The sequence below is a fragment of the Girardinichthys multiradiatus genome, chromosome 6 (assembly GCF_021462225.1).
Source record: "Girardinichthys multiradiatus isolate DD_20200921_A chromosome 6, DD_fGirMul_XY1, whole genome shotgun sequence".
NCBI lineage: Eukaryota > Metazoa > Chordata > Actinopteri > Cyprinodontiformes > Goodeidae > Girardinichthys > Girardinichthys multiradiatus.
The window spans coordinates 1,079,337-1,096,824 of NC_061799.1; the positions used below are offsets into that span (position 1 = coordinate 1,079,337).

Here is a 17,488-nt window from a genome sequence, read left to right on the forward strand (position 1 = left end):
TGCAAATATTTGTCTAATTTTATTGAGGTGTTTCTTTGATTTTTGTGTTCAAACTGTAGCAAGGATTTGCTTTTTCTGACCTGGGAAGAATTTAATGGCTAAATAGCTGGGATATCAGGAAAATATTCATGATCGGAGTAAACAGAGCCGCATTTAAGCTTTTGTTCTACTTGGAAAAAAATGTCTAAACAAAAACGTACGTACATAGCCTATTAATCAGAAACTTCTTACCGTGACTGATTAGTTTTTTCCAACTGATGAGGCAAATTTCCGGTGCATTTTCTATTAACGCCAAAAAGTTGCAAAGGAAAGTCTTTTGAGCGAAGCAGCAACTGAAAGCAGCAGTTAAAGCGGAGGCAGTGGTATGAAAACGGGATGTCCTGTCTGCACATTTAATATCTGAATATATACATGTATGTGAGGCGATCTTCGGGACAGTTATTTTTGGGGGGTTTTAAGTGTGTCTTGTGTTTTTCATGTTAACATGAAATAAAAGCAATCTAAAAAGTCAGATCTGCATTCTTTATTTACACATCATCATGACGATATAAATTATTTACATGCTGTATAAAAAGGAAAACTTTAGCTGAAAGGACAAAAACAAGTAGAAACATAAAATCTTCATGTGGAAACAGAAGCAATTTAAGGAAACAAAGAAAACTTGACTGCATTGTAAGGCCAACATCTGGTCTGGATCCACATTAATCTGATCCGCCAAACGTTGCATTCAAAGAAAGGTTCGCGTAGAAAAAATAAGTTATGTAAACATGTTAGAGCCCCTTTGCTCTGAATACTAACTGTGTTTGATATAAATAAGAGTATAAACGAATAACATGATCCTTCTTATTGAAACCAACTGTTTTCTAGAAAATTGGGTCAAGGGAACCGCGATAAGGCAGGGCGCGGCTGGAGATGATTTGCGGAACTACAGATCCAAAGGCATTTCCGGTCAGTTTTAGATCCATAAAATGATTGAAAACATAGGAAACCCGCAGCTCTTCAGGCGCCTGCTGCTTGATCAGCTACTAAAAGTTGATCTGGACAAAAAAAAAAAAAAGAAAGAAATGTTGATTCGCATTTCGCTGAGTTTTATTGTAGCAACAGAACAAGAGTTCAACGAACAGAACGCCTAACAGTCCTCATTATGCGGCCGGAGAAGCTCTCTTTGGATTTCAGCGTATGGTTCTAAGAGCCACCCTGCAGTCAGTGCGTGCGGGCAGGAGCTTTGTGTCTCAGCTGGGCCTGGAAGAGACGTTTCTGGGTTCAAGATGAATGTCTAAAACATTTCAAGTTTCTTGTTTCTGAGCCTGCTTCTTCATGGGTCACGCGCTGTGTGCTTCCCTGTGTGCGCGTGCTTTGAACAGTCAGTCGCGCGGACAGTATGATGTCAGGTCATGGTGTCGGTCGTCTGAACCAGGATGATGGGGTTCTGATGATGTGCTTCAGTCGCTGTCGGAGCGGACCTCACTGCCGGTGGAGTGGTTGTACAGTCCCTGCGCCATCAGGTGCTGCGCCAGAGAGTTTTTATTCCCAGAGGCCTTTTTGATTTTGGCTCGTTTGTTCTGGAACCAGATTTTGATCTGAGACTCGTTGAGACTGAGCTCCAAGGCCAGACTCTGCCTCCGTTGCTCGGTGAGGTAGCGGTTCTTCTGGAACTCCGCTTTCAGCCGCTGCAGTTGCTCGCTACTGAAGGCCGTCCGGGGCCGCTTGTCCTCCTTGCTCGGGGTCGGCTCTTTCTTTGGTTTGCGGGATCTGGGCCCTATTTGGGAAGTGGGGAACAAAACAAAACGACATTCAGTTATATCGTTTTTAAGCTTTCTTTAAAGTTTTTCTAATTCAGGCGGATAGGCTGGAGGTCAGCAGTTAAAGGCCGCTTTAACCCAAAGCGCACCCGGGCGGGCAGAACTTTCAGGGTTTTTTTTTGTTTATTGGTCCCTTCACTCACGGACATGAAATACAGAGAATTGTAAATGATTCATTATTTCTAAGCGGATGATTTTCATCATGACACTTTGTCCCATGTCTTCTGCCGCCTGTGCATAAATACATTTGAACTAAACTAAAGAAAGGTCTGTTTGTTCTGAAAAAGATCAGTTTTCTAGGATAATACCTCAGAGGATTTCCATCTGAGTTAAACTTAATCAGTTCAACTTTTCATCTGTTCTTAAATCAGATATTTTAGGGGCTATGTTTGGATCCCATCTTTTCAGGAGCCAAACCAAATTTTCCCAGTTTCCCAACAATGTTTGGCTGGAAGTTAACTTTTATTTTTATTTCTCCTAGTTGTCTGGCCGCCGAACCAAACCATAGAGGAGGAAAGGGGCCGTACATGGGGGTCAGATGGATGCCTGTTTTTTTCAAAGACAGATCAAATTTGATTTGGAGAAAAGGAAAAATAACTCGCAGAAAACTCCACGGCTGCAGGTTTACTGGATCAGACAGTAGAAACACTGAATGAGTAAAAACAATACTCGGACTTTTTACTTAGATTATTAGATGAAACAGAATAATCCAAGCTGCATGTTAAATTTATTTCTGGGCCGCGCTGCAGAAGGGGTCCGGATGAACTGTGGCCTTGGGTCCTTTCTGCTCAGTTTAGGTCGGGACGTCAAATGACTATTTTTCATGTTTTTGCGCAACAAAACCAACAACTTTTGAGCCAGTTCAGTTTGATTGTTTTCCCACTTTTAGTTATTTAGTTATTAAATATATGAACGAAACACATCTTAAAATGATGACAAAGACACAATCTAAGACGTGCAGCCAACTTTTCACGCAGACAAAGAATTAAATAAAACCAATTTCTTTCTTTCTTTCTTTCTTTCTTTCTTTCTTTCTTTCTTTTATCTATCTATCGATTAGAAAATGTTTCAGATTTTTTGGCTTTCACGCCCCCCGCAACCCCCATTCCCTTTTGTTAGAAAAAAAAAATGCAAATGGAAAAATAACAAAGAAGACGGAGGAACAATGGCGTTAAACTTGGTTTTACTTCACTATTTATGTTGTTGATCGGGAGAGCATTTTTTCCATTTCACTTTTATTTTAATAAACCCTTTGTGTCCCCTTTAGCAGAGTATTATGGACAGAAAACCAAAAGTCAAATATCCAGTGCAGCAGAATTTAGGTTTAAACCATTTCATTCATGAACAGTAAGTTACATTTATGGCCTTCTTCGTTCTACTAATGTTTTCTATTTTTATTTTTATGCAGGGCTGAATAATTCTAATAATAAGGCAATAAATATAACAACCCCGATGTGTTGATGTAAGAACAGCTCAGTCGTTAAAAGTGCTTCGATTTGTCTACAAACTATTGTTTCTTTTTTACTGTTAATTTAAAAATATTTCTGTACACATTTCAAAGTTATAATGAGACTGTTAAGATTTTTTCTGACAGAAAAAATATGTTTTCAGTTTCAGCCATAACATTTGATTTTACTTTTAAAAATTCAATTTGACAAAATGTATATAAATTATTCTAGTCGAGATTGAGTGAACATTTTCCACCAACCTGATGAAGGCCGATCGGAGTACCTGGTACAATAAACCCAGGCCGGCCACAGCATCGGCTTGGCTGCAGGGGCTGCAGGAGCCGCCGGAGCTTCACTGTTCTCGGGGCTGCGGCAGGAGTCCCCTCGGCCTGATTCACAGGCTTTCAGTTCGGGACCACTCGCCTCAGTCTCTGGGTGCTGGTGGTCAGACACCCTTCCTCCTGTCCCACTGTGCTTTGAGTCAGTTTTGGAAGGTTTTCTCCCTGACAGTTCGCCCCGTCCCTCCAGGCTGTATCCCCCCTGAACACAGATGCCTTTCTTTCTCTTTCGGCCGAAGTCCGGCCTTAAGATGTTGTCGATGTAGAAGTTAGTGACCCTGTTGGACTGCTGATTCCCAGGCTGCTGCAGGAGAGGCAGTACGGCCTGGTTGGACACCTCTCCAGAGCTCTTTGGGCGCGGGGGTTCTCGTTGAACATTTTCCTCCATGATGATGATGACCTTAAGCTCCAAAGTGAGAACTCCAATTTTTCGCTCAGTCTCTATTTCCTTCTGACGATTAAGTGACGCGTTTAGAACCACTGAAAAACACGAATTCGATAAGAGAAGCAAGCAGTGTTTGTGCAGCTGAGATAAAAGTGTTCAGCTCTGAAAACGCGCTCGTGGTTTTTGGCCAAGAACAATCATGCTTCCTTTGTGATGAGAGCATCCCTCTCCACACTGATCTCACCTCTCTTTTTACGGCAGCAGAAACGACTGAAGCACTAAAAAAAGACAAAGTGTTAAGACTCCAGACTTCTTCCTGCTCCCTGCAGACAGTTATGGATTTCTCCTGCTGCACTAAATGAAAATGCCGCTCAAATACTTCCACTAAACATTTTTGGATCTGATTTCTGATTGGCTGCAAGACTCCGCGCTGACGTCGTACTCAGGGCCTCTCGGACACGTGTTTCTGACCAATAGATTCACAGAGTGTATATCATGTGGAATTCCCGGAATTCCATTTTCTAAGTAGATTATGCCTATTTTATAGTCAATAAATGAGAATCTGCGATCTGCTCGTTTGTCAGGTTAAAAAAGTACCCTTTGAAAATAACCTTTAAGCAGCTATGAAATATACTTCTCTTTAAGCCCACACTTCTGCACTAAAATTGTTATTGGTCTGATGTAATATTCTTTCGTGTTCTCATTCGCATTAAGCAGAAAATCATCATAATTAGTGTCTGTGTGAAATTAATGTCTATATTGTGTTTACTTCATTTCACGTGGTGAGTTTATTCTCTCTCTCTCTCTCTCTCTCTCTCTCTCTATATATATATATATATGTGTGTGTGTGTGTGTAAAGAACTGAAAATGTGCGTTAGGAATTTGGGCCTATTGAAGAGTGTGTCTATGTACTATCCAGTATCTGCACTCAGTACTTGATCAGGGCTCTTTTTGCATTAAATACTGCAGCGTGGTGGAAGAGATTAGCCTGTGGTTCTGCTAGGTTTGCTTTAATAGTAATCTTCAGCTTATCTGGATTGTTTGCTCCAGTGTCTCTCTGAATTATGGAGGATGTAAGAAAAGAAGTTGACCAACAGCAGCAAATAAAATGGCTCCAAAACTTTTCATTGACTACAAACTGGACTTCAAGCAACGTGGATGGTGGCATCTCGGATTTTCCTCCAGACTCTTTGATTCACTATACAGCCTGAGAAAAATAAAAGTGTTAATCCCTAACTGTCAGGTTCTGTCTGGTTTGAGTTTGTTTACTTTTCTCAGCTAGGTGTTTCTGTTCATTCAGGTTCATTAGATCTCTTCTGTTTAGTTTTTGTTACTTTCTCGATTCTGGTGTTTCATGTGTTTAGTTACATTTCCCTTTAGATCTGTTTCCCTTGATTTTGTTATCTAGTCTCTTTGTTCTGTTCAGTTTCTCATGTCCCGGTTATTTCCCTTGCTAATCGGGTTCAATTAGTCACTCCCTCTGTCTCCCTACAGCCCTGGTTCACACCTGTCATATTGCTCCTGATTAGCCTGTCTCCCAGTTCATTGGTTCTCACTTCACTTCCCTCAGTTTATAAGCTCTCTGGTTTTCATTGTTCCTTGCTGGTTCCTTCTGTTAACACTCGTTTATACCTTGTTACCTACCCTGTGTCTTTGCCCTGCCCTGTTCTGGTCCTAAGTTCTTTCATGTCTGTTGCCTGGATTTTCATGTGGTTTATGGTTTTTCATCAACTCCACTCAATCTTGCATTTGGGTCTGAATTTATATATTGTTTTTCTACTTATACCACTACTCAAAACACCAAACATTTTAGCCACATTCTCCCAATCACACTGATATGCTGATCGGTTGGCAACTCAGGTGTAAATGCCTTGCTCAGGGGCACATGGATATGTGGCACGAGGAGCTGAAATTTAACCCACATCTTTCAGATTACAAGACAGCTACCCACTGGGCCACATTTGCCCAGTGCATCTACAGGGTTTCAGACATAAACAAATAAACAGCTGCTTGCTAGATTTGACTGAAGCATCACAATCTACAAGTGTGGGAGGCTTAGTATTATTTTTCAGTTGTGTAAGAAATGCCATTCAACACTCAACATACATGGGCTGTGTTTTTTTTAGTCAAGTAATATTGCAGGAACTAGAAACATAATTTTCATTTCTTAAAGAGACTGTCTCAGTTATGGAGGTAGGCACTTGTAATCTTTGCATTATGCTTATAGTTAGGCCTAGTGTTAAGTTATGCTGCTGGCAGCCAGAACCGCTGGTAGACCTAAAGCACGGAGAACATTATCTCCACTCTGCTTTATTTAACCACGTTACCATTATACACCAGTATTGTTACTTTGTGTTTCTTGGTTCTCCATGCTGGCATTCATAGCCCACAGCTTTAGTGTTTGTCTTTGCCTCATTCCTGTGCTCTCAAAGTCCAGCTGGTCAGGGCAGATGGTTGCTCAACCTGAGCCCGGTTCTGCTGGAGGTTTCTTTCTGGTAAAGGCGAGCCAGTCTTCCTGCCAGCTGCCCCCTGCATGCTCAGAATAGAATATAGATCAAAGTTATTACAAGTGGAATCTGCTTGTTTTCTGTATAACTAACTTTACAAACTGGCATTATTTCAGAGACTGAATTGCATTTTAACTGGATCATGTTGAACTGTACAGAAATGGGGTGTGAGTATAATGAATTGGGTTGGAAAAAGTTGGATTGAGTAAACTTTAAAAAAAAATTCAATTGTACTCATTTGGGTATTGGTTTATTAGTACATTCATTAATAGAACTGAATTGAAAACAAATAGTACCGCTGGCTCATTCACACTACCTTTATCTTATTTAATGGCTACAACAATTTCAAGAACCTCAGAAATTTATTTAACCTCCATCATGTGATGGGGTTCTGTGTTCTAGAAGATATTTATGTATTGAAACACACAATCTCTCTCACAAGCACAAGCACTGGAAAAGTGTACAGTAATGTTCTCCAGTTGTCAGACATGCTGTTTAAAATAGCCGTGCAATACTTAAAGTAAATAATTATTTAACTGATGAATTATCTATTTAATCATTTTGGATATTATTGTACGGCATAAATTAAAAATTGTGCACATTATTTCGTCCAGCCGGCAGATGTATTGCAAATATCTAAGTTTATATTCTGTCATCAGATCTATAATGTCATTTTGTCATTGGAAATGAAAATGATTTAAAGGTTGCAGGTGTGACCAGATGGACATCAGAGAAGGTTTTAATCTCTGTGTAACAATCCAACTGTTTTAGATCCTCATGAAACAAAATGTTAAAATATATAAACCATTGAGTTCAGCAGAGGAAAATATTGTAAATGTCCCAATTTATTTGCTGCCATCCACACTTCACAATGTTACTTAAAATGGGTTATGGTTGGTTTTTGATTTTAAAAAATCTCTTAAAAAATATACAATAGCACTGTTGCCTCGCAAGGATGTCCTAAGTTTGAGTCCCAGTCTGAGGTTTTCCTGCATAAAGTTTGCATGTTCCCCCCGTGAAAGCTTGAGTTGTCTCTGGGCTTCCTTTTACAGTCTAAAAACATGATTGTTTGTCAGAATCTGCCCGTGTTATGTTTTGGGTTTGAGTTCTGTTTACCTTGCCATGTTTCTCACTTGCTTTATGTCTGTTCATTTAGGCTTATTAGAGTCATTCTGTTGAGGTTTTGTAACTTCCCTGGTTAGATCTGGTTCCCACTTGTTAATGTTCTTAAGTTAGGTTCATTGTTCGGTTCATTTAGATATTTTTCTGTTTTCTCACTGCACTCCCTGCTCATTTGTGTTAATTAGTCACTAACTCTCAGTATTCTGCAGTGTCCATTCCACCAGCTGCTCCTGATTCTCTTACTAATTAGCCTCCTCTGTTGATTGGTCCATACTCGAGTTCCCTGAGTACTTATCCTCTCTGGTTTTCATTGTTGGGCACTGGTTCCTCCTGTACCTGACTCCATGTCCATTACACTGGCAACCCTTTACGTTGTTCCTTTTTCTCCTTATTATTATTACAAGCGGGTATAAAGAATGGATGGAGGGATGGACAAGAGATGTAATTCTAAACATAATTGTACAAAAATCAGTCGAGTAGAGAGTGTGATGAGCTTTTGTACCAAGTACATTTTAGGAAGTGGACCGGTCATAGAAAGGCAGTTTAACGGAGCTAGAGGGAGCATGAAATAAACAGAAGGAACAAGTCAAAGACAACAACGGCCATCAAGCTTAAATACAGGGGGAAGGAGAAGAGGTGGCACAAAGACACAGGAGAGAGAGATCAAGGTAAATAGCAGACACTGGTGCATCGAATGAGCCTAACTGCTTTCCCTGTAACAACATTAACACAATTTATTTACAATTAGTTATAAGCAATGTAGTGCCATCACACACATCAATACCAAATCCTGATTGTGGTTTATTGTTGAACTATTATTCTCTGATTTTTTACTGACACTGATTGTTTTTTTCTTAATATTCAATTTTAAATAGTTTTCTTATACCACAAACAGCTCCATGTTGATTTGGTTTGATTCATTTTTATTTAGCATATGCTTTATCCTATTAAGACAAAAAAAATCTCACAGTGACGACTGAAATTGTTTTTGAAGTTTTTGCTTCATCTCTTTATCAGTGTAATAATATTTTATGTTTGGACAGTTGCCATTCTAATGCGGTGTTCCTTTTATTTAATAATAATTATATGTAGCATTTAGAGACAGTGCAGCCCAAAGTGTATAGCACTGTAAGCTGCTGTCTCTGACAGGCTGTTTGTTCACTCATGTCGTTTGAGTCAGCAGATAAAGCAGAGGTCATCTTCCTATTCTCTGTACAAAACCTCTCAGAGGGGGAGGAGCGAAAAGAGAGCTTTGTTGTTAGGGGACACTTCCTGTTCCTCTTAGCTCACTGTTCATTCAGGAATCAGGGAATTAGTTTAGGAACTCAATCCCACAAATGATCTTTAGAGGGGAGTAAAGCTGATTTTACTGATGGCAAGATACAGAATCTCAAATTGCAGCAGAAGTGTTTGTTTTCTGATGATGATTGCATGATGGAATCAATGGAGATTCCTAAAGAGAAAAAATGTCTTACATGTCTTGCGGTTATTATTTAATGTTTTATTAAGATGCTGATTATTACTAAGCCAGGCTTTACAAATAAAGTTTAACCGTAACTTATTAAACTGGAAGGAAAACATGTCTGAAACAACATGCCTGCTTTATTTTCTGCACTTTCTCCAAAGGAATGTTATCAAATCTCATTATTGGTATTAATGTTGTGGTAAAAATGGAAAATAGATTAAATATATATAGCAGTTTTCTAGTCATGCTGACCACTCAAAGCACTCTACACTAGAACTACATTTACCCAGCTGCACTAACATTCATACACCCATATGCAGATCAGTGGGCATCTTGAGGTTTTTTGACTTGCCCAAGGTAACACTAACATGTGGCAGGAAGAAGCTAGAATCAAACCCACCACTTCTGGATTGCAAGACGACAAACCTCCCCACTGAGCCACAGTTGCCCCACATCAGATGGCAAAGATCCTGTTTTAGGAAAATAATGGAAGATTTAAAGCTCACTTAAATTAACCACAGTGTCTCTAGGTGGATGTTGTTTTTGGTTATTTCTTCTTAAGATGTGCACTCTGCAAGTCAGTAAAACTGGGAATTCTATAATGATGTGATTTCACATATCACTGAGTGGGACAATATGCTAAAACCATTCTACAAGGGGTTGGACCTGAACTGTAGTTGTGTTTCTTTCCTTTACTAAGATAATTTACAAATTAGCTGAAGGGTTCATATTTATATCAGACACAAATGGGCTAAATTGAGTTTGCAGATATAGATCAAACATAAAGTAGCCTCAAAATGTAGCTGTGGGGATTCTTGTTCATCTGCGAAAAGAGTAGAAAATAAGGAATTGTTTTTGACTGCTAGAGTATATTGTAACCAATACACGTGCAGCAATTGTTAATATTAATCTTAATCTGCTCTTACATGAAGTCAGAAATTCATCCCACACAGAACCCTATTTTTGTTCCCCACCACACCATTATGGTCCTGGCCCTTCACAGCAGGTTCAGAGGACCTAGAGCTGGCTCATTGCTATCGCTTACCACTTTAATCCTTCTGCTCACTGTGCTGTGGATAAGCCCAGTGTGAAAGGGACCTGCAGACCCACGCTGACTAACCTCACAGGCTCCAGTGGAGCTTGGCTTCCCAAGCTACTGGTCAGTCCTGCATGAGTACACAGGGGTCCTTTCTGACAAAGGAAGGTTTTCCTCTGCCGCTTTTTTAATTTTAAAAGGTCTCCCTATCTTTCTCCTGTGTAAAAATGAAGTGTGCTGTTGCAGGACATTATAATGTTGTGTGCAGAAAATGCTGGATGAGTTGAATACTGGGCACCATGAAACTGTAGTGTTGTATTAAAGAGAGAGCTTTAAATCTTTAAAGTAAGTTTCTGATGAGAGGTTATGATCAATCAGTGTGTTCCCTGGTGTGGGGGAGACTCTGCGGTCAGCAAACAGTGGGGTATCACAAACCCCAGCCACACCCCAATTTATTTAAAAGTTTTTGTGGCACTAGTGGCCTTTATTTATTGGTAGCTGGACAGGAAGAAGGGCAGAGAGAGGAGCAAGACATGGAGCAAATGTCCCAGGGCTAGGAATCGAACCAGTGACAGTTTACAAAAGAAAGCAGAAGGTTACAGCTCACTAGCCAATGATAACCTCTGGAAAAGGATGATAACCACTCCACACTTGGAGGCATCTGATTCGAGGATAAATTGAGATGAGGTGGAGCTGTGGAGAATCTTTAAGTTTAGAGAAAGCTTTGTCAGCTTCAGGTGACCAGTTAAAGTTAAAGAAATTCCTAATAAACCTTCTGAAGAGGTTTTCTTTTTAACGTGTCCTCTTGCAGCATTTTAAAGCATACTGTATGGAGAAAATGGTTGCCTACATATGCCTGGGCAGTTTTGCTCTACAAAACGTATACTGGTCCTTCTCAAAATATTAGCATAATGTGATAAAGTTCATTATTTTCCATAATGTCATGATGAAAATTTAACATTCATATATTTTAGATTCATTGCACACTAACTGAAATATTTCAGGTCTTTTATTGTCTTAATACGGATGATTTTGGCATACAGCTCATGAAAACCCAAAATTCCTATCTCACAAAATTAGCATATCATTAAAAGGGTCTCTAAACGAGCTGTGAACCTAATCATCTGAATCAACGAGTTAACTCTAAACACCTGAAAAAGATTCCTGAGGCCTTTAAAACTCCCAGCCTGGTTCATCACTCAAAACCCCAATCATGGGTAAGACTGCCGACCTGACTGCTGTCCAGAAGGCCACTATTGACACCCTCAAGCAAGAGGGTAAGACACAGAAAGAAATTTTTGAACGAATAGGCTGTTCCCAGAGTGCTGTATCAAGGCACCTCAGTGGGAAGTCTGTGGGAAGGAAAAAGTGTGGCAGAAAACGTTGCACAACGAGAAGAGGTGACCGGACCCTGAGGAAGATTGTGGAGAAGGGCCGATTCCAGACCTTGGGGGACCTGCGGAAGCAGTGGCCTGAGTGTGGAGTAGAAACATCCAGAGCCACGGTGCACAGGCGTGTGCAGGAAATGGGCAACAGGTGCTGTATTCCCCAGGTCAAGCCACTTTTGAACCAGAAACAGCGGCAGAAGCGCCTGACCTGGGCTACAGAGAAGCAGCACTGGACTGTTGCTCAGTGGTCCAAAGTACTTTTTTCGGATGAAAGCAAATTCTGCATGTCATTCGGAAATCAAGGTGCCAGGGTCTGGAGGAAGACTGGGGAGAAGGAAATGCCAAAATGCCAGAAGTCCAGTGTCAAGTACCCACAGTCAGTGATGGTCTGGGGTGTGGTGTCAGCTGCTGGTGTTGGTCCACTGTGTTTTATCAAGGGCAGGGTCAATGCAGCTAGCTATCAGGAGATTGTGGAGCACTTCATGCTTCCATCTGCTGAAAAGCTTTATGGAGATGAAGATTTTATTTTTCAGCACGACCTGGCACCTGCTCACAGTGCCAAAACCACTGGTAAATGGTTTACTGACCATGGTATCACTGTGCTCAATTGGCCTGCCAACTCTCCTGACCTGAACCCCATAGAGAATCTGTGGGATATTGTGAAGAGAACGTTGAGAGACTCAAGACCCAACACTCTGGATGAGCTAAAGGCCGCTATCGAAGCATCCTGGGCCTCCATAAGACCTCATCAGTGCCACAGGCTGATTGCCTCCATGCCACGCCACATTGAAGCAGTCATATCTGCAAAAGGATTCCCGACCAAGTATTCAGTGCATAACTGTACATGATTATTTGAAGGTTGACGTTTTTTGTCTTAAAAATACTTTTCTTTTATTGGTCAGATGAAATATGCTAATTTTGTGAGATAGGAATTTTGGGTTTTCATGAGCTGTATGCCACAATCATCCGTATTAAGACAATAAAAGACCTGAAATATTTCAGTTAGTGTGCAATGAATCTAAAATATATGAATGTTCAATTTTCATCATGACATTATGGAAAATAATGAACTTTATCACAATATGCTAATATTTTGAGAAGGACCTGTATATAGGCCCACTGACTGATTACAGGAATGTAGACACCTGTGATGCTAATTAATGGACACACCTTGATTTAACACGTCCCTTTGGTCAAATTATTTTCAGGGGTACCATCATTTTTGTCCAGCCCTGTTTCATGAGTTAATTTTTTTTAAATAATTCTGTTGAAGCATGTTAGAAAAGCAATGTCCTACTTTCATTTGTTCATTTTCGTAAAATTTTTATTCATTAATACCTTTGTCAGAATAAGTTATGTCTGTGACCGTTGTGGGTTTTTCTTTCATTAACTGAGGGGTACCAACAATTTTGTCCGTGTGTGTATATAAGTGGTAACTGCGGCTCAATACAGAACCATCTGTCTATCTGTAAACACCTGAATCCAAACACCTGTGGGTATAAGTGTGAGCGTGCTTGTGTATATAAGGTTTCTCCACAAAAATATGCAATAGCGAGTGTGAGGAGCTCTAGACCTGCCCCCCTGGACTTGAGACAGACACAGAGTAGATTTGAACCATAGACATCCAAAGGCCCCCCAGAGCACGGGAACCCCGGGAGAACCACTGCTGGGACTACCACGACCCCTCCCCCAGATAAGAGCAGAGGAGAGCGCTAGAGGAACCACCCACAGCCAGCCACAATACAGAAGCCCCAGGGAGCTATGATGAGCCCTCAGGCCCCATCGGCAGCCGTCTACAACGGAGCAGATCCAGCCATGGACCCAGAGACCTGAGACCCTGGAGCACATCACCCCCTAAGCAGAGGCCTGACTTTGCCATGAAGCCCAGGCCTCGGCAAGCAGTCACCAGGAGTGAGCTGGTACACGTCAAAGCACCCAGCCCCAGACACTGAGACACCAATACACCAGCAGGCAGAAACACCAGTCACTGGCAGGGAGGAAATGGACCCCACATTTTACGGGGGGGCTAAGCTGTTCCAGGAGAGGGAGCAGCCTAAGACCCAACTTGACACAAAAACAGGCGCACACAGTCACAATCGTACATTCCCATCCTCATGCGTACACATAAAAACACTCACACCCAAAGTAAAGACACACAATAATGGACGTCGTACACTCACTCACAATCTCCATACATACAATATACTCCCAGGTCCCGGTACTAATACCCCAGAGGGGCAACCAGCCCCCGGACCAAGGAGGTGGTCCCCTTCATTTATATGCAGGGTGCAGACCGCCCCAGCACCAGCCCAGACTAGTGATGGCACCTACCAAACCCGAACGACCCTGGCCCAGACCCTGACCCCACGCTCCGACCCCATCCCCCAACGACCCCTCTCGAGAGGGGACCACAAACAAAAGAGGGATCTACCTGGTCCAAGCAAGCCTGCCAACCAGAGCCGTGCCAGGACGAAACAGTCCCAACCCCCAATAAATTCCTATCTCAACCCCACAAGCCTCCCGCTCCGCATGAACTCCAACATGAAGTTTCCCACAGAGCAACCCCCAACCACGATGCAGATATCAAACACATGCCCCTGAACCCAAATGCCATGAAACCTCTCCCCACAGGGGCACACCCTCACAGATGAGCTCCACCACTGAAAAGCTGATAAAGACACATCCATACAGAGCAAGCTCCACGCACAGCCCTGGTCCAACCACCTCCACTGCACCCCACCCTCCTACTTACAACAGCACCCCAACCCCACATCAAGATGCGACAAACTCACCTGGCAAGCAGTCCCCAGCCAGACCCCAACATATAAAATAAAAATGCACCAGCCTGGTACCTGCACCCGGGCCGACCAACCGCCTGCAGCCTTCCAGAACTGAGCCCACCGGTAATGTGATGTTCTTTGGTGTTGTGTGTCACAGGCCTTCTACAGTTCTTGCCACTCTAACAATTGTACACCTTTAGGTGAGAACCTCGCTTGGATACACCCACTAAACACAAACACACTTATTTCTGCAAATACACTCACATCAACTCATTGACACACAAATAATTTAAATGGTCAGATTTCATACAAACACAGGTTACTATTTCATCAATGTGGTCTGCCTACTTTAAGGTTGAATCCAGTGTTAATTTAATAAAGTATAACTTGCAAATAGGATTCCATCTTGAAATACAGGTCCTTCTCAAAATATTAGCATATTGTGATAAAGTTCATTATTTTCCATAATGTAATGATGAAAATTTAACATTCATATATTTTAGATTCATTGCACACTAACTGAAATATTTCAGGTCTTTTATTGTCTTAATACGGATGATTTTGGCATACAGCTCATGAAAACCCAAAATTCCTATCTCACAAAATTAGCATATTTCATCCGACCAATAAAAGAAAAGTGTTTTTAATACAAAAAACGTCAACCTTCAAATAATCATGTACAGTTATGCACTCAATACTTGGTCGGGAATCCTTTTGCAGAAATGACTGCTTCAATACGGCGTGGCATGGAGGCAATCAGCCTGTGGCACTGATGAGGTCTTATGGAGGCCCAGGATGCTTCGATAGCGGACTTTAGCTCATCCAGAGTGTTGGGTCTTGAGTCTCTCAACGTTCTCTTCACAATATCCCACAGATTCTCTATGGGGTTCAGGTCAGGAGAGTTGGCAGGCCAATTGAGCACAGTGATACCATGGTCAGTAAACCATTTACCAGTGGTTTTGGCACTGTGAGCAGGTGCCAGGTCGTGCTGAAAAACGAAATCTTCATCTCCATAAAGCTTTTCAGCAGATGGAAGCATGAAGTGCTCCAAAATCTCCTGATAGCTAGCTGCATTGACCCTGCCCTTGATAAAACACAGTGGACCAACACCAGCAGCTGACACGGCACCCCAGACCATCACTGACTGTGGGTACTTGACACTGGACTTCTGGCATTTTGGCACTTCCTTCTCCCCAGTCTTCCTCCAGACTCTGGCACCTTGATTTCCGAATGACATGCAGAATTTGCTTTCATCCAAAAAAAGTACTTTGGACCACTGAGCAACAGTCCAGTGCTGCTTCTCTGTAGCCCAGGTCAAGCGCTTCTGCCGCTGTTTCTGGTTCAAAAGTGGCTTGACCTGGGGAATGCGGCACCTGTAGCCCATTTCCTGCACACGCCTGTGCACGGTGGCTCTGGATGTTTCTACTCCAGACTCAGTCCACTGCTTCCGCAGGTCCCCCAAAGTCTGGAATCGGCCCTTCTCCACAATCTTCCTCAGGGTCCGGTCACCTCTTCTCGTTGTGCAGCGTTTTCTGCCACACTTTTTCCTTCCCACAGACTTCCCACTGAGGTGCCTTGATACAGCACTCTGGGAACAGCCTATTCGTTCAAAAATTTCTTTCTGTGTCTTACCCTCTTTCTTGAGGGTGTCAATAGTGGCCTTCTGGACAGCAGTCAGGTCGGCAGTCTTACCCATGATTGGGGTTTTGAGTGATGAACCAGGCTGGGAGTTTTAAAGGCCTCAGGAATCTTTTGCAGGTGTTTAGAGTTAACTCGTTGATTCAGATGATTAGGTTCATAGCTCGTTTAGAGACCCTTTTAATGATATGCTAATTTTGTGAGATAGGAATTTTGGGTTTTCATGAGCTGTATGCCAAAATCATCTGTATTAAGACAATAAAAGACCTGAAATATTTCAGTTAGTGTGCAATGAATCTAAAATATATGAACGTTAAATTTTCATCATGACATTATGGAAAATAATGAACTTTATCACAATATGCTAATATTTTGAGAAGGACCTGTATTATTCAGGAATTTAAGATCCATGGGACTGTAGCCAACCTCCCTGGACGTGGCCACAGGAGGAACATTGATGACAAAACAAAGAGACGGATAATACGAAGGGTAACAAAAGAGCCCAGAAAAACTTCTAAAGAGACTAAAGGTGAGCTTCAAGCTCAAGGAACATCATTGTCAGATCGCACCATCCGACGTTGTTTGAGGCAAAGTGGACTTAATGGGAGACGACCAAGGAGACCATTGTTGAAAACTAATGAAAAAGCTAGACTGGAATTTGCCAAACTACATGTTGACAAGCCACAAAGCTTCTGGGAGAATGTCCTATGGACAGATGAGACAAAAATTAAACTTTTTGGCAAGGCACATCAGCTCTATGTTCGCAGACAGAAAAATGAAGCATATGAAGAAAAGAACACTGTCCCGACTGTGAAACATGGAGGAGGCTCTGTTATGTTCTGGGGCTGCTTTGCTGCATCTGGCACAGGGTGTCTTGAATCTGTGAAGGTATAATGAAATCTCAAGACTATCAAGGGATTCTAGAGAGAAATGTGCTGCCCAGTGTCAGAAAGCTTGGTCTCAGTCGCAGGTCATGGGTCTTGCAACAGGATAATGACCCAAAACACACAGCTAGAAACACCCAAGAATGGCTAAGAGAAAAACAGTGGACTATTCTGAAGTGGCCTTCTATGACCCCTGACCTAAATCCTGCTGAGCATCTTTGGAAGGAGCTGAAACATGCCGTCTGGAAAAGGCTCCCTTCAAACCTGAGACAACTGGAGCAGTTTGCTTATGAGGAGTGGGCCAGAATACCTGCTGAGAGGTGCAGAAGTCTCATTGACAGTTATAGGAATCGTTTGATTGCAGCGATTGCCTCAAAAGGTTGTGAGGCAAAATATTAAGTTAACAAAAATTATTCAACTCAGTCAAACATATTTCAATCAACAAACTTTACTATCCTAGAACAATTTAACTAAAACTACCAAGCAAAATGAAATAATAAGGAAGACCAATGAACTACAGGCAATATAACCAAGTGAATCACAGATGGTTAAAAACCATGACCAAAAGATTCATGCAACATTACCATTTAATGTTATTTATGTGTGAGAACCAAGGATTATCTTGAGGAATCTGGAAAAGAGGTTAGGTTAGTCTCAGAACTAACTTAGACAATAACTGGTATACTTTCAAACCA

The 17,488-nt window shown here is 41.7% G+C and overlaps 1 protein-coding gene across 1 annotated transcript; it reads right to left on the reverse strand.

The window, feature by feature from the left end:
* Positions 1 to 508: 508 nt before the first annotated feature.
* On the reverse strand, positions 509 to 4,615 carry en2b (engrailed homeobox 2b). The gene is made up of 2 exons (XM_047368889.1): positions 3,511 to 4,615; positions 509 to 1,759 (listed from the first exon to the last, which is right to left on the reverse strand). Exons 1-2 carry the CDS (start codon positions 3,974 to 3,976, stop codon positions 1,443 to 1,445), a joined length of 783 nt encoding a protein of 260 aa, XP_047224845.1. The 5' UTR covers positions 3,977 to 4,615; the 3' UTR covers positions 509 to 1,442.
* Positions 4,616 to 17,488: the final 12,873 nt, after the last annotated feature.

Coding starts and splice junctions, on each gene's coding strand:
- en2b (XM_047368889.1), bottom strand. CDS start 3,976: ATGGAGGAAAATGTTCAACGAGAACCCCCGCGCCCAAAGAGCTCTGGA. Junction 1,760..3,510: donor CTCCGATCGGCCTTCATCAG/GTTGGTGGAAAA, acceptor CTTCCCAAATAG/GGCCCAGATCCCGCAAACCA.